This window comes from Plectropomus leopardus, chromosome 14 (genome assembly GCF_008729295.1).
Source record: "Plectropomus leopardus isolate mb chromosome 14, YSFRI_Pleo_2.0, whole genome shotgun sequence".
Classification (NCBI taxonomy): domain Eukaryota; kingdom Metazoa; phylum Chordata; class Actinopteri; order Perciformes; family Serranidae; genus Plectropomus; species Plectropomus leopardus.
In genome coordinates this window covers 10,310,637-10,337,743 of record NC_056476.1, presented here as the reverse complement: position 1 = coordinate 10,337,743, position 27,107 = coordinate 10,310,637, and the positions used below count along the sequence as shown (strand labels likewise).

Sequence of the window (27,107 nt, the reverse complement as noted above, 5' to 3'; positions counted from 1 at the left end):
TTGATGAGTCAGCTTTCATTATGTCATACATTAAAACTTTGTGTCATACTTTGCTTTAATATTGGATTCAAATTGTTAACAAATAAAGACATAAGAAATACAGCAGTAAAAAGAATTACGTACAAAAAACTTGATTGGACTGGCGCATGGATTTGGGTGCAAATATAAAAATGAACTTCATGAGAGGATAAAGTTGTTGGAAAGTGGTGCAGAGACAAGATGACGCCTGTCTGACAGCACCTGCTTGTGCCTTCAGGTACTCTCCTCGTCTTGTTTTGTGCTCAAGGCTTCCCTCTAGCGCACAAAACAGGAAATAGCAGCTACAGTATTGGCTACATACTGGCATATAACAATGTGGGTTAATACTCTGAGGTCTGATCTTTCTACTGAGTCCACTTTAAAGTGATCATAAGCTATCAGACGTTTTCTCGATGGTCTCTGTGAGGCCACGACAGCATCTTGGTGGTCCATCCAGAGAGGGAGCCACTGTGGAGGTTCCAGCCCAACCCACTGAGAGCTCCATCTCTGGGTATGCTAATACTGTCAAGTCCTCCTGCGCTGGAGGTCCGCAGGGAGGTGAAGGCCTTGCTGATCCAGCTGTTCTTTGCTTCCTGCAGATCGTTAGCCAGGATTCCTTTCTGGTGCTCCAGCTCCTGCACAAGGATGAAACGAGCTGATGTGAGGATTGCAGCAGGAAAATGAGATCTTAACTTTCTCATGAGTTATTTTTTATATTTGTTCAAACATACGGTTCACGTTTCTCTGCGAAACCTTATAATATTGTTTGTGTTTTTACAGTTCAACAATAATGAATGCTTAAAAAAATTATGTATTCGTACTAACAGTATAAAAAAAATTATTGCAGCTTTTTTATTGTACTTAGTAAAAAAAATTGAAGCAGGCTATCATAAACTGGGGTTTTTTATATATATATATATATATATATATATATATATATATATATATATATATATATATATATATATATATATATATATATATATATATAGAGAGAGGAGAGAGAGAGAGAGAGAGAGAGTGAAAATGAGGAAAATTTAACTAGACTGCAGGGGAATCTTGTGCTATTTCCTATCTCCATATGAACTCACGTTATGAGAATGCTTCACATTGATGAAGTCTAGTCCAGCCTATATAAATATCGTCATACAGCTGAAGTTGATCTCTCCTTACTGCATTAAATTTGGGCAAGTCATTGAAATAATTATGTTTTAGGGGTTAGGCACAGAATATAGTCCCAGGAAAGTACCCAAAAGTACAAAGCTTTAGTTCTCTGTGTGTCTGAAGTTTCATTTACATTTTTATAGACATTAAATTGACAACACATGAGCAGCTGTGATGCTGTGACCTGGATATCGCACGCTTCGATTCACAAAACTGTGTGATGGTTTGATGGTCTGCTCTGACCTGGATCTTGCACTTGGCCTCTACCATCTGGAGTTTGGTCTTGGCCAACTCCTGTTCCAGATCCCTGATCTGGGTCTTGAGGGACTCCTTCTCCTGGTCGTCTCCTCTCTGCTCTGCCTTTCTGAGACCCTTGCTGTCCTCCTCCCGGCCTAGTTCAGACGTTCCGCGACCTTCTGTTGCTGCTGCCGTCGGAGACTTCTGAGCTGTGGCGGACGGTTCGTCTGATTCCACGACGTGTCGACAGAGCGAGCAGGCCTTCACTGCGCTCTGCGAAGGTGGAGAATGAGGAAAAAAAAGGCGGAATATGAAACACAGTGAAGTCTTACTTTCCCCCAATGTGACACCCAGCTTTTAAAAAGCACTGACACCTGCTGGTATTGAATTAACCCTAATGAGAAAGTAAAGCGGATTTTCTAGAGAGGGTTGTTAAATGATTTCCCACAACATGCCATGGCATGACAGAGGAGGAAAGAGATAAAAGTAGGAAGGATGACAGTAGAGCCCCACAGGATGAGCAATATTCTCACCTTAAGTGACTCCAACTCCTCTCTGTGGGCGGCCTGCTGCCTCTCCAGACGGTTTGTCAGCTGAGAGCAGATCTGAGCAGAAGGAACAGCATCATCATCATCATCAGGCAGCACTGCTTTCTTTAATATTGTTATAATATGTACTCATTAAGTGTATTGTAATTTCAAACAGTCTCGTCACTGTGAATCCAATCATTGATTCTCTCCACCTGTTTGTAATCCGCAATGACACCCGTCGACCTCCTGACTTCCTGCTCAGCCTTCTCCAGCTCTCTCCGAAACACTTCCTTCGCCTGTAAGGAGAGGAAAAATCCTTTACTCACGCATGTCGACCGTTATGTTAAACCTATCACGACTGCGAGGCGTTATGAAGTCGCCAGACATGTGAAAAGTCTCACCACTGCAGCTTCCTCCTCTTTCCCTCTCTTCTCCTCTTCTGTGGCCTGCAGTCGCTTGCGGGTCTGGAAAAGGTCTTTGGTGAGTTCGTCCACTCTGTCCTCCGCCTGCACATACACATCATTCTTATCGGCCTGAAATCGTCTCCGACGCTAACTTTTAAAAGTGGTTACCAGGCAACCAGTCATCAACTTTTGGTTGCTGAAACTGAAAATATGGATGACATTTTCAGTCTGATTTTAAAAAATAAAATAAAATAAAATAAAAACAGCAGTGCACAAAACTCCCCATTTTTTTTATTTTGAAGAAAAGGAAGAAAAAATTCAGAAATATTTGCCAGTATATTCTGCTCCCTGTTGAAATTAAAATCTTTGCGTTACTTAAATTCATTTTTCATTTATTTGTGTTAGATATTATGTAAGCCAAATCCAGGATGCACTGTCAAACAATATAACCGAGAGTCCAAAAATAAAGAAAACCAATAAAAAGGAAATTTTAATCAGACTCTCAGGTCTTAATTAGCAAATCCAAATTTATACATGATACAATATTATATATTCCTGGAGAACTCAGAATTAAAATGAATTCATGCGTTTTGGCTTTTTTTCCCCTCCCCCGAGATTTTACAACAGGGTTAAAAACCTTAAAGACATAAAAATTTAACAACCATTCAAATTTTTGATCATTATACCAGAATATTTCATGGCTTTGTTTAAAAATTTAATGAAAAATGACAATCGTGAGTCATATCATATGCTTTAAATTTCTTTAAATAAAATGACAGCATGTTCAGCATTGCCAGCCTGCTTACTTAAACAGGTCATGATTGGGGAGGGTTGTAGCATGTAGCAAAGGGCCGCAGGTCGCAATCAAAGGACTCAGCCTGTATGCGACACACACTTTACCAGGAGAGCTAGAGGTCGCCCCGGACTAGTTGACATTTTGAGCTCATGTAAAACTGCAGAGCTGCTGCTCTAATGCTGAGAAAAGTTTAATAAAGGTTATAGTTTGGCCGTCTCCCGAGAGCCTCCTCCAGATTTTCCTGAGTAATGACCTTCGGTAGGTGATTTTGCATATTTAAAATAAACCCATTCACCCTTTTTGCAAAAGGCTATAACTAATCGCACCTTGTCCAAAGCGTTCCTCAGGGCGACCTTGCTGGTGATCAGTCTGTGGGCAAGGTTGTCGTTCTCCTGCTCCAGACGGAGGCTGGCCTGCTGCAGCCGACGGTTCTCCTTCTGAAAAATACATAAAGAAGTCTATTAGGGATAAAGTTGAAGTTGAGGTTGAAAGACTGAAAAAGACATACTTATCAGTGGAGTGACTTTAAAAGGGACAGTTCAACTCAAAATCAAAAATACATATTTTTCCTCTTATCTGTGGTGCTATTTATCAGTTTAGATTGTTTTTGCAGAGTGTTCTCTGTATTCTCTAAATGGAAATTGCCTTGTGATGCTCAAAATACCAAGAAATACATTTTAAAAACTCAACAGCCAATGTCTCTTTCCAGAAATCATGAGCTGGTTACTCTAGATAATCAATAAATATTGTTGAGAGCAACTTCATGTACGATATATTTTCTTTCTACTAAACTCAATCACTTAGTAACTCACACAAAAACAATCTAGACTAATAAGCAATATATCAGGAAAGAGGAAAAATACGTATTTTTAATTTTAGGATGAACAGTCCCTTTAAATATATGTGTTTTGTGGAGGAAGTAAAAGATTTCTGACCAGGTATTCTTCTTCATCGTCTATTATCTGAAGCCTGCTCTCCCCCAGTTTAGCTTTCTTCGTTGGGACCTGCGGGTGAGAGAGTCGGGGTGAATGAAATACAGTGATGACATATTTGATGGAGCTGAAGAAAGCAATCTCCTCCAAACAGATCTGGTGCCGGATGCTGTGTGAGCGCGACAAATCAAGAACAGGCCCCCAAAAAGAGATCAAGATAGGGATAAGTACAGGATAAGATAGAGCCGAGCACATGGGGGCGGATAATTTAGAGAACATGAAGGAATAATAATGGAGGGGGAGATTTATTGTAAGCCTGAACTGACTGTTTCTTTATCTCAAATATCTAAAATGAATAATCTGAATTCATTTCCGTCTATCTTGAATCACATATCTGTCGTACAGAGGAGTGTGTTTGGTTTGTGTGCAGTCTGTATTGGATCTGTTGGAAGTATTGTTATGTTAAGAGAGCGATAAGCCGCATTTCATCTGTTATTTTGTGTCAGTCTAACCCTAATAGTGACTTAAGCAATGCTACATGCAGTAGTAGGTCAGAAATTTTGTAATCTTCAAGTTTTTAGGTGCATTATAATATTGTTGAGTGAATCATTTTTTTCTGTGTATTCAAGCAAATCCACAGCTGCTTTTCAAAAACAGTAATGATACCAATACTGGACTCCTGTAATGCTTAATTTTGTTGTGGTTCAGCTGTTGATATTCAGGGTTCTCACACATTTCCAGTGACTAAATTTCAAAACTTTTTCATGACTTTATCAAGGACCTTTATACTTTTTTTACTTTCCCTATTTGCCTAGCATCTTTCAAACATCCCAGATTCAAACTTACTACATATTTACTAATTTCATGACTTTTTCAGGTTTTTTCGTGACCGCGGGAACCCTGGATATCAGTTGTAGAAGCGACTGTGAGTCTTACTGTGAATTTAGGTTCTGTTTCATCCACCAGACAGGCTAGGATCTCCTCTTCGCTCATCTGGTCCATAACGTGGGCATCATACGCCATCGTCATGGACACCTCTTCCATCATCTTGCCCTAATATGCAGCCCCGGGAGCTGCAAACACTCACAAAAACAATTACAGCCTGTACAGGTAAAGCATCAAATTCCAAACTAACTGAGAAAATCCTCCAGGAGTGTTGGACACGCTGCCAGGCTAAAATATTCTCTCTCTCAGAGGTATATGTAGTTGTTTTTAGCTACGATGATGCAGGCGAGGAGTTAATCCAGCATGTGAGCGTAAACAGGAAATAATCAGGATAAAGTCCAAGTCGTCCCGAGACAATTAAACTCAGCTTAAGGTCCAAAGGTGACTAACTTAGAGAGAGATACTCCCACAGGTAACTTAAAACACGTTAATGTGTAGCAGTAAAAGCCACGTTCTCACAGCGTCAGGTGAAGGAGTGTGTGTTACAGGTGTATGGGCAGTAACAGGTTCAGCGGGGTTTATATGAGACCTGAGAGTGTGTGTGAAAGGACGACAGCCTTAGACACACCCACAACACCTTTCTTTCTTATCACCTGTCCCTCTCTTTCTCCCACACAAACACACACACACACACACACACACACACACACACACACACCTGCTATGATCGCCGCCTCTAAAATAAATCAAGTCGACTGCTGTCTGATTTGTTGGTGAGAATGATCTCCCACAAACTTTTTTCAAATTAACATCCATTTTTCTTCGCTCCTTTTGTTCACACTTTTATACTCGTTGGCACAGATGCTGTGTGAACCCGCCAGCTAAACACTGCTGATGTACAAGACGGAGTAAATGATGTGGTATTTGTGATATTTCACCCCAGGGTGTTGGCGTGACACAAGCTTTAATGTCTATTATTGTCGCGGGCTGAGCAGCCTGACAGGAGAGCAAACGGGTCCAGCAGGTAAAGTGATTGAATACCAGAGCATGAAGGCAGAATAACAAAGAGGAACCAGCACCACTGCTCGTAAATGACATCCACTTCTCCACCCCAGTCTCAGTCTTACTCCCACGTCATGGGTGTAGTTTCTTATAACTTCTCTCTAAAACCTCTCACTTATTAATCTGCTTCTCCATGATAGCAGATAAGTTTCATTTCTTTCCAAGTTTCACTTCCCTTTCTTGCAGCTTCAACATGTCGCTACTTACACTTCTGTGCTTGAATTTTACTCAAGTTTCTATTTGTGTGCCTTTGTGGTTTTTCATCACTTCCCACCATATTACGGTGCTTTTCTCCTTCTTCTTTACATTTTTTTTTTAAACAGAACTGTGATTTCAACATCCTGTGCATCTACTGTTGAGTCATTTTGAGCAAAGACAGACCAAAAAAAAAGTCCAGGCAGATACAAACATTTATTCCTCCTCGTCCTCCTCCTCAAAAAAAGGAACATTTTGTGAAACGTGGTGGATTTTTCGCACTGCATCAGGGCATACCGAAACATACTCTAGTTTCATAAAGAAAAATCTGAAAAATACAATTTTCAAGTCAGAAAAAAAAATCCTAAAAATGACTTTTCAGTTCTGATAGTGCTCTTTGTGGCACAACAAACTGCTCATCACAAAAAAACCTAAACCCCTTTCACAAAACTTTGGGGAGCACATTTGTTGAGTGAGTATAGTGGGTATGTGGCAGTGAACACCAATGCCGAGTGGACGTCTAAATGAACAAAAAAAGTCATGTTACATATATAATTTAGCACATACTGCTGGATAACAAGGGGATGTGAGGTGAGGAGAGTTAGGAGATGTGATAATAAAAGCTCACAGCTCAGTGAAAACAATGTGGTGTGAGAAAATACAGAATAAATATCTTCTATATGTCTTTTAAAGGAAAAGTGTGTAAGATTTAGGGGTTGCAGTTGACAGCTAGTGGTGAGGATTGCAAATTGCAACCAGCTGAAACTTCTCCCGGTTAAAACTTATTAGATAGATAGATAGATAGATAAATAGACAGAGAGAGAAAGAGGGAGAGGGATGGATGGATAGACAGATAGATAGATACATTCTGGTATCGAAACCCCAGTTCTTATTTTCAGGTGAGTATGAACAAGAAAACAAACCTAGTACATGATATTTCATTTCTACCAATAAATCCCCCTAAATCCTACACACTGGATCTTCAGCTAATAATCTTTAATCTATTACACTAAATATAACTGTATTTTAACTATTTTAGTCACATTTTTGCTAAATTTAATTTTAAAGTGAATTCCCAAATGTACATCTCCATTCTCTTCTTGTTTTACTCCTCTGTTGTATCATAACTAGCAGAAATACAGAGAGAAAAAAAATCAAGATGGAAGAATAACTGAAAGGGTCTGGAAAACTCACATTTGGCACCAAACTCACTAAAACACAGTTAAATCCTGACATCCTTCACAAAAACTACAACACTCCTTAAAAATATATAGATTCAGGCATATACTGTGGAATAACACTGCATCTCGTTACTGTACTGTATAGCAGATATAATGGCTTATAAGATACAAAACTTAAGCTTCAAGATCAACAAAGTATGGTACATGATCCAAGTGTCTCCTTTCTGTTAACACCTGCAAAATCTGAGAATAATTTCTTTCTGTTCATCCAACTCAGTCTGTAAACATGAAAAAGTTAAATACATCAACTTATATGGAAGACACTGCAGAATCAACCCTCTTTTAGTAATGTTTCAGTACAATTAACCAGAAGTGACAAGCAAACTAAATTCATATTTTTCTAAGATATTTTCTTTTAAGAAGACTAGACTCCTTCAGTTATTGCAAGACGCACAAAAATGCTTAAAAACTTGTAGTTTCTCCTTCACTCTTTTCCCCTGGAGAAAAACATTGAAGCTCCATTAGCTGGCTTCTGTAGTCGGCAAACATCAACACCTAATAGAAAAACTGTTAGCCCTCATGTACAGTAAGCTGGAGGGGGTGGGGGTTTCTCAGGCTAGCAAAGACACTCTCAGTTAACACCCAGGAGGACGGGGAGAGGGGGAACAATGCAGGAGAGAATCACTGAAACTAAATAGGTGGTGGTCCTTTCTAGGCTTCGTATCATGTAACCAGATAAACCACAACCCAGAAAAATACCCAGAAAAAAATGTTCATATTCTAAGTTTTTGCAAAGCATGGATACATTACATTTGTACGTTGTTTTGTAGAAAGTACGCTGAGAGTTTGGGTTTCTCAGCAACGCTGCAATGAAGATGCGGTTAAGTTTAGGAACAAAAACCACTTGGCTATGGCTGGGACAGTTAATCATGGCTTAAAACGACCACATTTGGTGGCACAGCAGCAACTGGAATAGCAGGGAGAGGTAAGTGAAAAGCGCTCAGGTTCGGCGCCACAAATGCGGCTTGGAAACAGAACCATTTGTCAGTAAAAAATCACAAGTTTGGTTCCACAAGCACCGTTATGAAACGCCATGATGTGCTGCTGACAAAACCCACGTTCAGTGCCACAAACGCTGGTGGAAACAACCTGTGTTGGTGGTGAACAGTGGTCTGCAACTTGGCCAGAATCTTCAGCATCCCCTCCACCTCTGGATGACAAAAGCTTTTATTTCACCTCGCTTTGGAGATGTTAAGAAGATATGTGAGAAATGTAAAAATGTAATGTATTATTGGTTTGCAAAAGCATATAATGCTAACATTTTCTTCTGGCGACTGGGGCGACACCGGTTGTCAGATTGTAAAGACCAGGCTACAACAGACAAGGGATGAGCATTTAAAGTCATTTCCACATTTCATATCCTCATTCAATTATTATTGAGTACTAATGAGAAAAAACATCAGATTAGGGTCTGAAATAAACACCCAAGCAAAAATGCGTTTAGAGGTAAATCTTAGCCTACCTTTCTGTGCTCCAAACTGTAGAGATTAGCTATGATACAAACTTGCACTACATGTTCATTTTGTTCATTTTGTCGAAATACATTCTGACTGAAATCATTGAGCATAATCTGTGCAGATCTATCATTATGGCTATATGGATCTGTGCAGATATTCACAGATGACAGCTAGGTCACAGCTTCCCGTCCAAAAAATGTAAACTTTTAAAAAAGAGTCCACTTACATTGCAACTGCTCTATACACTGGACATCCAAATAGAGCCGGACTACTCTTGCCCATCCCTACAGCAGACTGCAAAAACCTGCCATCACAAAAACCTCTACGTCACCTCCCAGCTCTCATTTATTTTAAAACTATGGCTGGAGCTAAACAAAAAGCATATATTTCCCCGGCCATACAGGCAGAGAAAAGGATTTCCTTGGCTCTTCCATCCCACCTTGGCTATGAGCTTAAAAACCTTATCTAACGTATTCTACAAGGCGAATTATCTATCATGGTTTGGGAAGTTTGTCATATTAAAACCACTAATAATTTATCAATGGTTGAGACGTCAGGCGAGCCTATTTATATTTTTACACGTGACAGGGATTTGAAGGCTTTAGCCTTAAGACAGAAAATCTTTTGTTTTTAAATGTCTAATTTAATGCAGATGTCCTGAAACTTTATAATTTTGTTAGTGCTATTCATGAATAACAGCAGCTGGAGTAGGAGTAGAATAATTGGTAAAGCTTTATTTTATGAGTCCCTAATAATAATAATAATAATAATACAAATAAAAACAATTAAGATAAAAAATAATAATAACTTCATAATACTTCTTGACTAAGTTTCCTAAAAGATCCATGTAATTTGGTCCTAACTATGGGCAATATAGGGACATTAATTTACACAGATTTATCAGTTCTAATTAATTGCTTGCGTAATCTGGAGGTTTTTTAGTATCAGATCAGCTGAACATGCAGAAACTGAACAGGCAAGCAAACAATTCAACACAGAGGAGGGTAAAGTAAGCATTAATAAATGAAAAGTCACTTGGTTTTTACTTCTTTTTTTTTCATTCAAGGACATTCTTATGTTTCCTATGACATGGACTAAATGACATAATTACATCCAGAAAATTTCCCAGGGAATTTTTAAAAAAGTATTCAGCTATTTTGTCTTCTTTAAATCTTGACTAAAACAATATGGCCTGAACAAAGCGCACATTAATTGTTCAAAGTAGGCTTTGAAGGGGAAATATATGCACTTTGTATCTCATAAATCTTAAGGTATTAAAATTGTAAATCCTTAACATAGCTTATGGGAATTGCTTAAAACTTGCATCCCTAGCACCTACACAAGAAAACTGACTTGGCTGTCTTTCAGTGTGCCTTGGGGACTCACACGTGTCCCTGACCAACCTTAAAAAGTGGCTTAAAAGATGTGTCAATCCAAGTGCATTCACACTTAAATTTAGACACATTTTAGTACCGCATGTGATTTGGCCTTGTGTGAAACAAAATGAGGTTGTACCAGAGTTATGTCCCACTTCCCTGCTGATCTAACACTGTTTATGCTGCTGTCAGCAGCTCTCCATGGGTTTGGTCCAAGGATTTGTTGCCCACACAGAGGCTCTGTCACTGGGCTCAGTTTATGGGTCACTCCCATGGACCAACGAGTCTGACATCTGTGGCGGCGGTGGGCAGTAATGTGTGCAATTGTGCTGTGTTGAAATCCGTCGCCTGAATTCCGTCTAAAACAACAGGGCGTGTGCTGGATGTGTTGGTATGTTTTCTATATGTGTGAGTGTGTCTTTATGGTGCAGCAGAGGTCAGACCTGGGTGCTGTAGGGGCGTGGCGGCGGAGGAAACATGTCCGTTGGACCGTAGTAGTTCAGAGGAGAGGAGCCCTGCGGGTTGCCGGTCAGCGGGAGAGGGTTCTCGTAGTAGGTGTGGAAGCCCAGCCGCTCCCCTCCGTTGCGAATGTCGTCTGTGAGTCCAGAGCGGAGGGTGTACGGAGAACAGGTGGGGCAGTGGTTGTGGTGGGAACCCGTGTCCAGCTGATCCAGAGAGACGGGGGTGATGGCTGCGCCGTCCATGGCGAGGGCGTTGCAGGCGTTGCAGGGAAAGTGAGAGAGAGGGTCCGCTCCCACCACGGAGCCCATGTCCACCTCAGAATCATTCTTCTTACAGCAGTAATACTGCAGACAAGGAAGTAAGTGAGGTTGTGCCAGAAGTGCCAACTCTGCCTCTTAACTCCACTCTTAGAAATAAAAGAGCTAACGGGAACCACATAAGGCTCTTCGATTCATCCCCATAAGATAACCTTTTTTGATTTCTGATAAAAAACCTTTTTATGGTTACAGCTGAAACCCTTTCAGAGGGTTTGTCTTTAAAGTCTTTAAAAATAAAGGTTTAACCTTGCTAAAATATCGAATATTTTAAGCAGATATTTTATATTTGAATTAAGTTTTATATGTGTATTTATTATTATAGCTTAGACATTTAATGTCACGTAACGCCCCACCTGTGGCTATTAGAGGCAGATAATGTGGGTGCGGTTTCAAAAAAAATGATGGAAACGTGTCAACTATGGCAGAACATGATTGATTATGGGTGCTGTAGATATATCTACATTTAAAAATACCATTTGAAACATGCTTAAGCATCTGAATATTTAAAGGTTGACATCCAAACATTTAACAACCGTCAAGAAACTCTCTCCTAAAATGAGTTTTCAATGGAGTCTTATAAAGAACCCTTATTTCTTAGAGTGTTCAAAGCTTTTCTCATAATATTCACAGATTGCTGAGCTCTCTTTTTTAGAGGTCATCTTAGATAAAGCTTTGTCTAAAGAAAGTATATTTCTTTTAATGTAAAAAAGTCCTCCTTTAAATCATTAAAGACACACATAAAAATTAATACACAGGCAGAGACACAGTGGTACCTGGAGTCTACAGTAACAGAGCACTGCTACGATGCACAGCAGTATCACTCCGGCGAGAATTCCTCCGGATATAACAATAGTTCCCGCTGACATTCGACCAGCTCTCCATCAAACCCTTCAGAGGGAGACACAGAAATGAAAGCAGGAGAAAGACATGGACGTTTGAAGACAGGGAAGATGAGTAAAGGAAAAAAGAGGAATCAGCTTATTAGATGTCTGTATTTTGAAAGTGCCAGTAAAGATGAAACTGCAAAATATTCTGCATACTTACGTCCAACAAAGGTTTCTATAGTGCCTGCAAAGATAACCAATGTAGGCTGAATTAGTATATTCATGTAACATCATGATGTAACCTCAACTGATGAAACATGTTGTAAGTAGTTGGTTATCATGCAGCTGATGGGGATGTTTCAGGCCACTCAGATACAGATAGATAATAAAGGAAAAACCACCTCAACAGAAGCACCATCTGCTAAGCAGCTTCAGTGACAGCTTGACAAAATTCCTGCAAGTCTCTACAACTTTACACCACTCACTCAACACACTTAATTTGGTGTTTTGATGATGATGGTATGATATTTTTTTACTGATTACATAACATGTTAAAGGGAAAACGCTTATTTTCAAAGACAGAAGACAAAAAACACAATAAAAAAAATTAATAAAATCTGAAACCCAGAGGTAATATGAGTTTACAATATTTTAATTCTCTTCCAATCACTGAGCCCCGGTGCTTTGTCAGGACGCATTTTCACTAAATTCCGAGAGCTGAGAGATTGATAACCACTGCTCCATCTGCGCACTGTTTGGACAGTGTTTCAGATTCAGAAAACCCATCCACATTGGTGTTCGAGTAGCAAATCTGAAGTCTGAGACAGTAAGAAATTCTAAATGCTATAACAAGCGGTTCAAAGAACTACAAGCATCAACAAACTGTTAACTGGTAAATAAAATCAAGTATTAATACGGTCAATTTAGCTAATTAAAAAGCAACGTTACAAAGTTTTAAAGGTAAACTTTGCAGATTTTCAACCAGCTCTGTGTCATCACAGTGTGCCTGAGTATGCAGGTCATCAGTTTTTGGTTGCCCTATGACACAAGCACCCAGAGCTCCCTGCTTCATTGCTGGTCGGACTTGGATGACAAATTCTGCTTGTGGCACAAATTGTCATTCTTACATTTCCTGTTTATTTACAATGAAATAAATTAGATCTGAATGTCTTCGAGGTGGTGGTAGGTGTATTCAGGTGTTTCCCCATTTCCAGACTACGTTAAAGGGACAGCCCCCCCCCCCAAAATAAAAAATACATATTTTCCCTTTCTCCTTGAGTGCTATTTATCAATCAAGATCGTTTTGCTGTGTGTTGCTCAGTGTTGGAGATATTGGCTGTAGAGATGTCTGCCTTCGCTCAAATATAATGGATCTGTAGTTTGGTAGAAAGAAAACAGTTCCTAAATGAAGTGGTCTTACAAGGTCTGTGGATTATCTTGAGTTATCGGGCCATGATCTTTTGAAAGAGACATTGCTGTTGAGTGTTTTTAAATATATTTTTGGCACACTGAGCTCCAAAATCCGAGTCTAGTTCTATCATATTTGAGAGAAGTCAGACATCTCTACGGCCAATATCTCAAACGCTCTACAACTCACATCAAAACAATCTAGATTGATAAATTGCACTATAGGTAAGAGGAAAAAATATCTATTTTTGATTTTGGACTGAACTTTCCCTTTCAGATAATTGCCTCTAAGCTACAACCCTGTACTTAACACATAAAGACATTTGAGTGGCACCAATCTTCTCATCTGACTCTCAGAGACACAATAAATAAAACTATGTTCTAAAATACTGAAGTATTTATTTACTATGTCACCCTCCTGTTTACTCTTGTGACCAATAATATGTTGTGTTCAGTTGTGAGCTTCGCGGAAAAGTAATTTCACCCCTTGACAAAGCAGCAGCATCTGAGCTCTAATAAAAGAGACGGACACTTACATTAGAAGACAGCGGGAGATGCAGAGATGGAGGAGTGTGAGAAGGTAGGAAAGCATGACAGGCCTGTGGAGTGTTACTCTCAAAACCTCCTCTCACTGAACTCCTGCAGGAAAAGAAAGAGACTTCTGTCAAGAGAACATGAAAGAAATACAGAGCTGCAGATAATGATTATTTTCACACACCAAAATCATCCCTTGTAAGGACATATGCATATAAATATCTGCTTTTTTACATGACAGCCAGAAAAAATAATGTCATTTTGTTCAGTCTTGCTTTCCTTTTTATTTTAGTTCGTAAAAGGTCATCATTTGGGCTATAAGATGTCAAAAAATAATGACTGGTGGCTGTTAAAGGTCACCAGAGGCTTTAAGTGATGTATTTCAAACTGATTGAGTCACTTATTGAGTGTGATCAAAAATCAGAATGAAAAAGACAGAGAGAAGCAGCAAATCCCCACATTTATAAGCTGAAACCACACATAACTAAAATATTAACACAACTTCTGTTTTTGCTCCAATTTTTCATGAGTTGAACTAAAAGATCTAAAAATGTTCCATGTTCATAAAAGACTTATTTCTCCCAAATGTTGGGCACAAATTTGTTAAAATCCATGTTATAGAGCACTTCTCCTTTGCCAAGATAATCCATCCACCTGACAGGTGTGGCACATCAAGATGCTGATTAAACAGCATCATTACTACACAGGTGCGCCTTGGGACAGTCACAATAAAAGGCTTCACTGAACTGCACTTTTATCACACAACACAAAGCCACAGATGTTGCATTTTGAGCGAGTGTGCCACTGGCTGACAGCAGAATGTCCACCAGAGCTGTTGCCAGAGAACATTCAATTCACAGCCACGATCAACAACCTGAGTTACTCAATGTGAAGGAGATGTGTCGCACTGCATGAGGCAAACGGCAGTCACATCAAATACTGATTGATTCAATTAAAAAAAAAAAAAAAAATACTGATTGATTCTTTGGGAAATCTGTGACTAAAAGACTGCCTTTCTGTGGCGCTAGTCATGTGAAATCCTGATAAAAAAAAAAAAGTCAAAGATAAAACTGCACATTTTTAAGAGGCCTTTAACTGTGTCAATCCCAAGGCACACCTGTGTAGTAATGATGCTGTTTGATCAGCATCTTGATATGATGCACCTGTCAGGAGGATGGATTATCTTGGAAAAGAAGAAGTGGTCTAACACACATTTTCCCAAATTTGAGCACATAATTTGAGAGAAATAAAGTTTTTGTGTGCATAGAAAAAACATTAGACTGCATTAGTGCTGCATTTATTCTTTTGTTCAGAACTTATCAAAATTAATAAACTAGTTGTTCCAACAATAGACTGTACAAAAGACGTGGATGTAGCCACCACAACATCACCCATTAGTTTGTGAACTACGAGACTGAAGCGTTGAGGCATTTTGGCTGTCGCCATCTTGACTTTTTTGGAGACAGAAGTGACCACACTTGGACTAAAGGGTGGAGCTGGGGAAGATATGCATTGCTTTATGATTTCTACTACCATTTTTTGTCTTCGTTGTTGATGTTATTGCTCCTATTTTAAATTTTTGATCGTTTGATTGTTTTTAAATGTGCTACATAAATTAACTTGATTATTCTTGGCTTTTTCCTTTATTGGAGATAAGAAGCTTACGTGTGAAAGGGGGAGCGAGAAAGGATGACATGCAGCGAAGAATCAGGGCTGGAATCAAACCTGTGGCCACTGCAGCAAGGACATAGCCTCTGCACATGGGGCACCTGCTCTACCAACTGAGCTACTGAGCACCCCAACTTGATTTGATTTGATTTTTATTAATTGACACATCAATCATGATTTACACATCACTGTGGTAACGGCTTGTCAATCAAAAAGTAATCAAAAATTTGCAAAATGAGCATCCTGCTGTAGAAAGAAGATCTGAAAATAGTGATTGGGACCATAAACTCATCCTCTTATTGACTTCTACACAATCTGTATTGTTTTGTAGCCAGTAGCGCCACCTTCTGCTGACCATAAGACAGAATGTAAACAAAAGGTACTGTACTTCCACACTGGCTTCACTTTTCAGACCTGGGGGCTACATACACTTCTTTTTCACAGTCTATGGTTGCAGCAATGAAATCAGAGCAAACAATAAGTTCCATTATTATGGGTATCAATATTACACAAACAGGCTCAATACAGGAATCTTAAAAGCAACGATTGCAAAGTGTGAGTGAGATCCAGCAGGACCATTTTGGTTGGCAAACAGACACTCAGAATGTAGATTAGCATGCTGAATGCAGCAGCACCTACTGTGCACACAGGCCATATGGCCATTATGTTATATGCATATGTGCAGTACAGCCTCAGCATACTAAATCTGATTTGTGTGTGCATCCTGTCATTTGTAGCTCACTAGGACTGATTTGAAAGCACCTCTCGAAGCTGCATAGACAGTTATCATCATGTAATCTCCTGGATTTGATTCTGACAAACCACTACAGCTTTCAAAACAAACATGCAACTTATTGTTTTGATGAGAACTGGTGGAAAAATACAGTATTAGACACAAAAGGTATCTATCGTACATCGTTAGTCGAGTAAATATAACGATGCATGCACAAACACTCACTGCCAAATTACAGCTGAGTGTTGGGATTTCTAAATTCCTTCAGCGTTTGCTCTGCAATGCAGGTAAGTAAGCTTAAACAAATAGCTCTGATTGGCAGTGTCACACAGGAGCAAAAATTGCATAAATAAAGAAATCAAGATTCTGTGCACATAATTACTTTCACTGCACACAGCAAATGTACTGTCTTGCCTAAAACAGACTTTATAAACAAGTCTATCTAACAGAGGGCAATAAATTAACTGTGTGATAGAATATGCTTGCAAATAATGCCTTGATTAATTTTTACTGGCATTCACATTAAAATACCGAATAAACACACACCAAAATATGAAAACACTAAGACGGAATTACTTTTTATATCAGTATATGAAATGCATGATTTTTACATTAATTTAGACCCAATTTGTATGGTTGAGTTCAGGCAGAATTATTCATTTTAAGCACTGCCATTATAATAATTACAACACTAGAAGACTTTGTTTATCTACTGTTCAAGTTGATTAACTAAAACATCCACATATTTCTCAACGGAAGAACAACATTTAATTATCCCAATTAAATTGATTAAAAAAATGACGAGCTTCTTTCTCATTACTGGTGTATCAATGTAATTTTCTAAAAGCTTTGAGCATCCCAAGGCTGTAATTTGCTGTGAGTTTTAGTCTTATTGCCTAATGAAATGGTTCAAACACTCAGGCACTCGTAGTGTCGTGACTCAGCCAGAAGGTTCAAAGAAATTCTAGTTTGGGGTTGAGTTGTTTGGTCTACTGCCTGACTGTGGAGTTCCCAACCTTGCCTACAGTCAGGCCAGAGGTTTCTCTTCTGTGTTTCTTTTGCTTTTTAACTATCTGAACGCAAAATTAAAATACAAAGTGAGTTGCATGTACAACTTCAATTTTTATGGCTTTCTACAGAAGAGACACTTCAACTATCTCAATATCCCTTAAACTTAAAATATCTGCTACTGACTCATTTTTGTTACAGTTTTGCTGCAATAAAAATAGAAGATTACAATCCCTCAACACACTCAAAATTGACAGAATTAAAGGCGTGTGGGAGAGGGACCTGGGCACTCAGTTCGGGGAGGTGGCATGGTCTGATGCAGTGGAGTCATCAGGTAAATCTCTCTGTGCAACAGGCTAACAGAGGCTCCTTTCACACTGCCTGTTCAAGGCGGAAATTTCACGCTGTCATTCTGCTTCAGCGTTCTGTATATAAAAGGTAACAATCGTGAAATGGAGAGATAGAGCTGTCGCGCCTTTAAGCCAGCAACAGAGAAAGTAACAGCTCTGAATTAGTGTCTGTGTAAAGGGACAGATGGCAAAACCGGACTATAGACGGGACAAGTGTAACGTTTTGGCGACATGTTATGTGTGTGACCCACTGCCAGGAGATTTAGCAGCTAGAAGCATTTAGCAGCTAACTCAAAGAAGAAGGACAGCAGCCAACTTTTAACTGTATGACCTCTTTTTTGTGTGTACGTGTTTTGTTTTGGTTTTTTCAATTTGTATCTTGTTAAACTCATCTATGCACTTTCATGTCTCTATGCTTGTATTTGTATACACATTTCTCTGTCTTTGTTGAGCAGGTTCAAAACCGGTTTTGATTCTTAAAAAGCTGTATAAATTAGATAAAAAACATAAAATTTAAATAAAATCTTGTCAGTTTCCTGCTGAATCTGTCAGGTGAGGGGCTCTCTTTGACAAATGTCAGGCAAAAACCTTTGAACAAGCTTATCTTGTTAGCAAGAAGATGCATCTTATTTCAATGGATTAAGCCCAGACCTTTAATGTTAAGCAATTCTTAAAGTTTTGCCGATGGAGTGCTTCAGGTTACAGGGGAATGACAGTTTTTCATAAGCTGCAGGTGCCTTTTTAAAACTACCTCCTAAACTGCAAAGCAGACCTAGTACGCAGGGGGTATCGCACTGTAGACAGACATCCTTCCATGGCCCTCGTCAATGTCTAGAGCTCTCTTCTTGTTATTATGCTGCTATGCATTGGTTGTGTAGTCCCTGATCTGTGCAATTCTTTCAAGCTCTGAGATCTCTGAATGTCTTCCCAAGCAATGTGTATGCCTACATGCAATGCTGCTTTCCAACATGTTTTGTTTGTGTTTTTTTCCAGACCTTACTGTGATTTGCTCATATGTCTGCATTTTTTTTTATTACTTAGTATTCTCAAAAATTAAATAACATATTTTAATTAAAAATATATTACAATATAGTTAAGATAAAAAAAAAATCTTAACATTTAAAACTGAATGCACATGAATATCTGACTAATTTAACACAGTCACAGAGAGAAATGTGTGTTGAAATGAGCATGTGAGCCTCCCTCTCAGACAGCTCACTCGGTGCAGTATCTTCCATTGCGTCATCGTACTAAATTATATACACCACAGGCCACGATAATGTCGTTAAAAGCGATGTGAAGGCTCTCTTGCTCCCCATTTCTCCATCTCTTCTCTCTCTAGCTCACTATCTTATGTCTCCTTGGTCCTACTGCCTCTTGCCCTCTGTGTCCCATTCACTCTTTTAGCTATATCCTCCTCTTTCACCACACTGTACATTATGGTGCTGATCTACCATTTTCACTTCCTTTGGCTTTCATGACATGACAAGACGGCTGAAGCTACTATAGCAAATTTATGCGAGACGATGATGTATATCACCACAGACAAAGCAATGGAATCTCTCTAGAACAAAAAAATAAGTGATTTTGACTAACATGCAACCAAATTATGCTAGAAAGGGAGCGTTGAGGTAAAGCCTCAGATTAGAGAGTTTCCAACAGACTGGAGAGACAAAGACACCAAGTGACAGAGGTTGGGAGAGTCGACTCTAACGCTGTCAGAGTATCTTAACCAGCACAGTTCATATATGACTCTCAGTGGGTTCAGAGCGGTCGGATTCAACTGGGAAACACACGCAAACACAAATCCGAGCAAACACACACATATAAGAACCCTTAGATCACAAAGGAAGCCTGTGGCCTAAGAGGAGTTAGAGGATCTGTCACAAATCCCCGTCAGTTGCTGACATGGAGAAGTGACAGGGAGGAAGGAGGATAAGACAAGTCTCAGAGGAGCCAACAGGCATCTGATTTCCACAACACACAACCTTCTTTAAGTAATTAAGTGCATGACTCCCAGGTGACCAGTAGACTGCAGTTAGATAGTGTGTATCTGTCAAATGAGCTTTAGTGACAGTGAGTAAAGGGTCCAGTTCTTCACTGCACAAGAGAAAGGCTGAAGAAAATGTGTATCCCTGAGATTTGCAGGGATTTTGACTGAAGCACAAAAGCAATGCTCAGTGGTTTCTTGTGTGTGTGTCTGAGAGAGAGGCTCAGGGGTGGAGTTAGCTGGTGTCCACGGTCTCAGAAGTAAAAGTCCTGCTTATTTCTGCACTGGTGACCAGCGGCTGGAGCACTTCCAAGCAATGTATGGATATGAATCAATGAATGGACTTAAATACGTTCACTGGGGAACTATGCTCATTTTCAAAATACATACATAATATTCCTATAATTACAGACGGAAAATACTAGTAAACATGAACAACTCTCTCCCATATCCAAAACTGGTTAGCTGAAAGTCACGTTTTCTGGAAACTCTCCACTTTTGATTACACACTAACAATCCAGAAAAGTCTTGTGATCCGAAAAGTAAAACTACTGTTTTTGTCTCTGGAGTGTAGTGGCTCTGATGTTATCGCCTTCAGTTCCCCAGGGCTGTCTGATGGCAAACTTAAACAGTAAAAGTATTCTAAATATAGTATATACTTAAACTGATTTTTTTTTGGAGGCTAAAAACTAACTGAGGCAGCGATTGCTCACTGTCCCATTTCATGAACCTGGTGCAAAGGGTTTTATACCCAGAAGTTATTGTAAATAAACATTGTTATTCAGTCTATATGGGCACGTTTTCTGTTTCAGAACTGTGAATGTAACAATACAATAAAGCTCATTTGGGTATAAAAAAAACCCCAAACATTTCGTGGGTCAATCAAAATCAGGCTTCGATTCACTGTGTATGGAGCAGCTTGTTTCAAACTTGTTCACAAGTTTGAGACTTACTTCTCTGATTTCTGGCTTTCAGAGAGAGTAGTTCATTTTTTCAAATATTGATTGAACCTTCCTCAGGTGTTCCCTTTAAGGTTTGTAGTGTTTTAATATAAAAGAAGCAATCTGAATGCTCCCTTGGGCTCTTAATTGAGAAGATAATTGATCAATCAATAGTTGCAGCCCTTTATCACAGTATTTAGAGCTATTTTGTGGCCATAACACAAACCAATAGTATTTTTAAGGAGACTTAGTGTGTTTCCATCTTTAGAAACATTAAGAATATCACCAGGAGAAAACTTTGAAATGAGAATATATTGCAAAGTAAGGAAAAAAGGACAATCAGTGGCTCCCACTACAACTCAGTTAACAAATAGAGTGACTTTAGTTTTTGTTTTGCAATGTGATGATTCAGTGAAAACACTGTGACTGCAGTGAACATTTGGTTGACTTTCTTGTGATTTTGTATCTATTTGCCATATTGTGATATTCATCACTATTAGAAAATATTCCTATTAACACGTGAATTTTGAAACTATTCATTGTGTGCTCCTTTTCTTTTCCCTCCCCCCTCTCACTCAAAACAAACTCAAAACAGTTATTTGGTGACGTGATTATACCTTTGTTTAAGCTACCACAACATCATCTAATTTCGACCTTCACAATGTTGGAAATGTTGAGAGAGGTGGAGAGGTTTCACACTCCACTTGCAGAACTATACTTAGCAGTTCTGTCGTCTCTTGACACAGTGAAAAGCAGTAGATGAGAGGCAGCTGAGAGAGGTGTCATATTTTAATTTGTTTTCTCTGTGGGAAATGAAACGATCCTTGCAGTCAGCTAAATGCGAAATGCACAGAAACACACAGGCATGCGTGGGTGAACTACTGGCTCATACACACACGCACATTCAGCACACACAATTACACATCCACACACCTAACATATCCCTAATCGAAAGTTGGAGAGGTAAAAGCGCTTCCCCCGGAAGTTTCACGTGGGATGATGTGGTGATGATTTTGTGTTTTGAAATTAAGAGCTTTTTCCTCCCCTGTGATTCCCGAGTGGACCAGGAAAATTAGAGAAGCTTTGAACAGAGAAATAAAATCACAACTTTATCTACAAGTTAAAAGAACACCTGAGAATTTGGGGGGGCTGTGCTTATTTGCTTTCTTGTTGAGAGTTAGATAAAAGAATTCCTAAATCTACCTGTTATAAAGCTGGAGCCAACACCTGGTTGGCTTATCTTAGCATAAAGACTGAAAACAGACCAACCAGTTTGCCATTAACAAATCATTAACTGTAAGTGCGTTTCCATCCGCCCCTTTTTACGTGCATTTCCATATAGAGCATTAAAAAACCTGTGTAAAGGTTTAAAAGTGTATCAATAAAAGGTTAATGAGACTAAGCAATGGAAACAGATTTAGAGAATAACTGATCATGTACAGTCTTGAGGTATCGCCACTGAATTGACCGCTGCACGTTCTCTTCATCGTCTTAAGCGTTAACGCGCGTATGTATAAGCAAAGAGCTGTTACCAGAACTCTTCCAAGAGCACAAAGCTGTTATATTAGTTGTTCAACACTCTCCATTTTCACTGTCCACTGAGCTCTTCGTAACTGTGACAACCTGTGAGGCTGAAAAAATGGAAGCCAAAAACTGCAGTTCATCAATTGGTCACTTAAGGCTGGCTCCAAAATAAAGTAATACTCAAAAAGCCCCATGTTAAAATGCTTTTCTTTACAGCAAAAAATAAACATGTTTACAGCCTGGTACAAAAAAAAGGTTTTGGTCTGTGTAGTTAATTTCAACATTCATGCCAACTGTGCAGGGGATGAATTTATAGATAACTCACACAGTAAAGTTACGCATTTTTAAGGGCGGGCGCTAGAGTGACAGCAGTTACTATAGTCAGTCTAGAGTCATATCCGCCCCTCACTCCTCCTCAGCTCCAACCTCTTGTTCAAATATGGTCATCTTTTTAGGAAAAACCCTAAAATAGCCATGGTTAAAATGCCAAACTTGAGGCTTTAAAACAAGTCCATAAAACAATGGGTGACGTCATGGTAGCTACTTCCATTATTTACAGTCTATGGGTTTGACTGGCACAGTCTCTCTGTAGTGGTGCAAAGGCACCTTACTGGAGGATTAAAGCCACCAACTGCTTATCTCAACCACCTCCCAATGCTCACATAACAGTAGTGGATGGAAACACATATAAATTAGCATTTTCTGAAAATTGACATGAATTTGCAATACCTTTGGATGGAAATGCAACTATTAATACAAAAGAGAAACTCAGTAACTCTATTATTTCAAAAACCTGGAACTAGCAAATGTTTGGCATTTTGATTGAAGAAGGCCTAAAAGGTATACTCCACTATGCAGGATTTTCCTAATAAACAAAGGTAAACTCATACAAAGGTACTCCCACTCAATCATCACGTATTTAGTTTAGATTATTAGGATCCCTATTAGCTATCACCGTGACGTCAGCTAGTCTTCCTGGTTTCTGACACTTTCAATCCACTAGAAGTGTGTGGTGGTGAATTTATCTGCAGAGACTGGGCCTTCTGCTGTTTGGGACATTTCTGGCCACAGCTCGCAGGTGAAGTTGGGGCTTTAAAGGGCAGCAGATGCCAGATTGTATGCAGCACTCATCCAAGAGGAAGCTATGAAAATTGCGGACAAGCGCAGAAAAAACACAAATATATCAAGGCGAAATGCTAAGCAGGTAAAGCTAAGATTGGCTTTCACTTTTGCAGGAAATACTGTTTACAAACAATAACCAACATTTTTGCATATTATACCTCTAATTTATGAATCAACTAATTTTATGTCAATCAGCTCACCAAGTAATCACCTAATTGTTCCAACACGTTTTGTTCCCATTTATATTCTTTAGAACATCTCCTGGAAATGACTCTGGCTTAGCACCGTAATCAATTAATTTATTTTCGTCTCATTATCCTTTGTCATTACAGATAAATAGAATATAAATAAGTATGCAAAAGCTGAAGTATATTAAAGGTATTTAAAAATCATTATGGAAGCTGGAACTCATTCTAAGCTCCCAGAAGACATTAGCTACAGAGTCATTATGTGAATGAGTTTTAATCCATTTCAAAAGGAAGAAACAGAGAAGCTGGGAGATGATTTTACAACAGGAGATAGATGGGGAACAGAGCCCGAGTGAGAACGAGGGAGACGGAGCGAGAGGGTGGCAGTACCTGAGCGGCTCCTTGATATATCCATTCTTAAATAATGATATGAATATTTCGTTGAGGTGGTCTCTAACTTTGCGCTGGAAATCACAGCGAGTCCCTGCAATTTTAAAGCCCTGGGGCTTCAATTATTCAAGTATCATTCCTTTAACAATATTTTTCCATCACAGAGCAATTTAGCCAGGTAGTAAAAATCGGGACTTTTCTGCCTCCTCTGCCTCTGAAAGCACTCATCTCAGCGTGTGAGGAGAGGAACACATCCACATCTAGGACAGAGACACCCACTGCTAGAGCAGGAGGGAACAAAGACAGCAAGGAGTGGAAGAACAAAAAAGGGGGGGAGGAAAAGTGGATGATTTCATTTTAAAATAGTCTAAACGGAACTCAGTCATCCGTTTTTTCCATATGACTGACAATGAACACATACAATCGCTCTGGGCTGCTTTTGTGTTTGGAGTGTCAGAATCACCTCCTTTATTTTGGACCATTTATGGACAAATACATAAGAAACTGGATTTGTGCACTGAGCAGGGGTTAAATTCAGTGCAGATAACGGCCCAAAAAAGAGAAAACACTGAAATCTAAATGAACTGTAGAGATCCCAGTTGAAGATGTAAGAGCTGAAACAATTTCGGCTACACAGTTCGCCCAGAGCAAGATCCCAGAGGTACAGAGCAGAGATCAGAGACGCCACACGAACGACCTGTCTGCCAAACAGCGTGGAGAGAGAAGGACAATGGGAATAAGCAAACACACCCCTTACCTGGAGAAGTCACCATCTGGGGGATATCATCCTCGACGGTGCTGCAAAGCCCCCTGGGAGAGCAGAAAAAAAAGACATGACATCAGTGAGGCTATAATGCCAGGAGAAGCCTCGGGCCCCGATGGTGATGTGGACAGCATTGCAGCTACAGTAAATGAGCTTTTTTGTTTGTTTGAAGTGGGCCGGACGGATCTGTCTTCATTCACATCATGAATTCATTAATTGAATCGTCATATCATTCATCACTCATTCTCACAGTGACTTTCAGCCAGCGCTCATACGTTAATATATTTCAGAAATGGGTTTAATTATAGTTTAGTACACCATAAATGATGTAGTATGTTTGAGATCTATACAAAACATACATCATGTTGCACTGAATCTCTATAGAAGTAGTCATAATCATGCAAGATAAAGCCCAGATTTTATTGTCAGTGAAGTCACTTTAAAATTAATGTTGCATTTTCTTGGTTTCCATACCTCTTTAAGTACCATGCAAATAGCTTACTGTGCATCGAAATGTTATAAACATGAATAAAATGGAAAATAACCAGCGTAAAATTAATTTTCTCACCTTACTGTCTAGAATATGTTACTAATTTAAGCTACACATCATTGCAAGTAATGTCAAACAACATTATGTGCGACCTCTTTGCAGGATAAACACGTTAATAAATACTTTTCTGATATAAACACAGCTCATGTTTTAACTGAATGGGCGACTGGAGGTCAATTTACCAGCTGTTACATCACTGATTAGCCTCATTTCTGCTCAATTAAGCGGATAAATTGATCCGCAGAGTCCTTAAGTGGCGCCCGGATGATTATTAAGCCTTACCTTTTAGATGGAGGGAAATTTCAACAACCTGTTTGAGAGATCGTTTCTTCTTTTCAATAACTGAGGTCCAGTTTCGCTCCACACACAATAAAAGTCCGGTGATTTCCTCTCCAGCACCGGTCATTAAAGACGCTCGGAGCCCCCCTGCGCTCGCACTGCAACCGGAACCATCACGTCATTATCCGCCGGTCGGTTATCCCCTCTGTCCCCCCGGTTCACTCACAGCCAGGTGCCAGCAGTGAGGGCCTGTGGGAAATCTCATGGCATCCTCCTCCTCCTGTGTGAAGCGCTGGAGACGGATGAGACGAGGCGGCGGTCCGGCTGCTGAGTGTCACCGCTCGGCATGGCTGCGTCCTTAGCGCAGCTCCCGGGGGGCGGTTTGGCACCCGCTGCCGCCGGTCCCGGTGGGGCGGGGTGGGAAGAGCAGAGGTGGGAGCGACAGTGTCAGCGTTACACCGAGTGATATCACTTTACTGGGAGGATGGGAGGGGGTGGTGGTGATGGTGGAGTGAAGAGGGGGGTCGTCACCACCCTGAGATGAAAGCGTAAAGCTGGTGGAGGTTCACGCTGCCTTTGTTGAAGGAAATTTCCAAATTTACACCCAAAGCCTTGATCTCTCTATAAAGTAAAATATTTCCCGACTTTGCAATCCTTACGTGGAACTTGCAACGGCCCACCTGGCTCTGTAAGTTTTATAAAATAATGATGGCATAAATCTCTTAAGCTGCACCAAATTTCATGCAAATCATTTAATGCGTTTTTAAAATATCCTGACAGAAGAAAACTCCTTGATGAAGAACAATCCCCACGTAAAGGTAGTATTAAGCTCTTTAAAAACTCAGTAAAAGTAAAATTAGCTTTTTTTAAAGATATCAAGTCAATTTTAGATATAAGAATAACGTGTGTGTGGTCTTACATAAGTTACAACTTCTAAATGGGAATTAAAAGTTCAGCTTAGAAATGGAAAATGCAAAGCACAGTTAAAGCCACTAAGGGCCAGGCTGCATATTGCAGGAATACCCTGATCTTACTCACACAGCTTACAGGTACAACCAACTGCAGTTTGATCACCTGACCACTGAGCAGATTCACTGTAGTAGTCTGATGTCAAGTTACTGACCCCAAAATACACCTCAAGGCTTCAAAAATCAGCTGCAGTGATCAGATGTTCTTAAGTAGAATGATTCAAAAGTCCTTATGGCTTATGAGTTAAAATATATCGTTTTATTTATGGTTAATAAATACATCAGTTTTCTACCATATTCTAAAGAAACTTTGGGTCACCAGGTTGTTTAAAAAAATGTAATTTTGAGGCGTTTATCTGACCTTGTCTACTTAGTCGATAGTAATCAGGAAGACCGCTCCAATGCCCGATTCAGTCTCTGACCTTCTGGAAAAAGAGCTGCGGGGCATTAATACCGACATTTACAACTGCCACCTTGAATTACTGTAAAAGCCATCAATGAATTGTTCAAGATTTAAAACTGCAGACTTACTTTTGCTTATAAAAGCTTATAAAAATTACCTGTTAATAGTGACTTATATACCTATTCATGCTCAGAGAGCCAGAAACTCATTAGCGTGTATTAATGTCTACTAATGGTCACCTTGCAACCAAAAAGGACAATATCATTGTTTGTAATTTATTAATCACTTATATGCAATTAGTTAAGATTTTATTGGCGCTTAGACTGGCATGTTATCAGATTTACATGACACAATTATTGTGGCCAAAAAAGTATTATCAGTATAGCTAA

At 39.5% G+C, this 27,107-nt stretch overlaps 2 protein-coding genes across 2 annotated transcripts; both read right to left on the bottom strand.

Moving 5' to 3' along the window:
• Positions 1-37: 37 nt before the first annotated feature.
• On the bottom strand, positions 38-5,498 carry rabgap1l2 (RAB GTPase activating protein 1-like 2). The gene is made up of 8 exons (XM_042500947.1): positions 5,018-5,498; positions 4,085-4,153; positions 3,476-3,586; positions 2,351-2,455; positions 2,162-2,245; positions 1,953-2,024; positions 1,426-1,692; positions 38-653 (listed from the first exon to the last, which is right to left on the bottom strand). Exons 1-8 carry the CDS (start codon positions 5,126-5,128, stop codon positions 417-419), a joined length of 1,056 nt encoding a protein of 351 aa, XP_042356881.1. The 5' UTR covers positions 5,129-5,498; the 3' UTR covers positions 38-416.
• Positions 5,499-10,284: 4,786 nt separating this feature from the next.
• LOC121953156 (protein FAM163A-like) lies at positions 10,285-11,942 on the bottom strand. Its single transcript, XM_042500068.1, has 2 exons — positions 11,850-11,942; positions 10,285-11,103 (listed from the first exon to the last, which is right to left on the bottom strand). Exons 1-2 carry the CDS (start codon positions 11,940-11,942, stop codon positions 10,735-10,737), a joined length of 462 nt encoding a protein of 153 aa, XP_042356002.1. The 3' UTR covers positions 10,285-10,734.
• Positions 11,943-27,107: the final 15,165 nt, after the last annotated feature.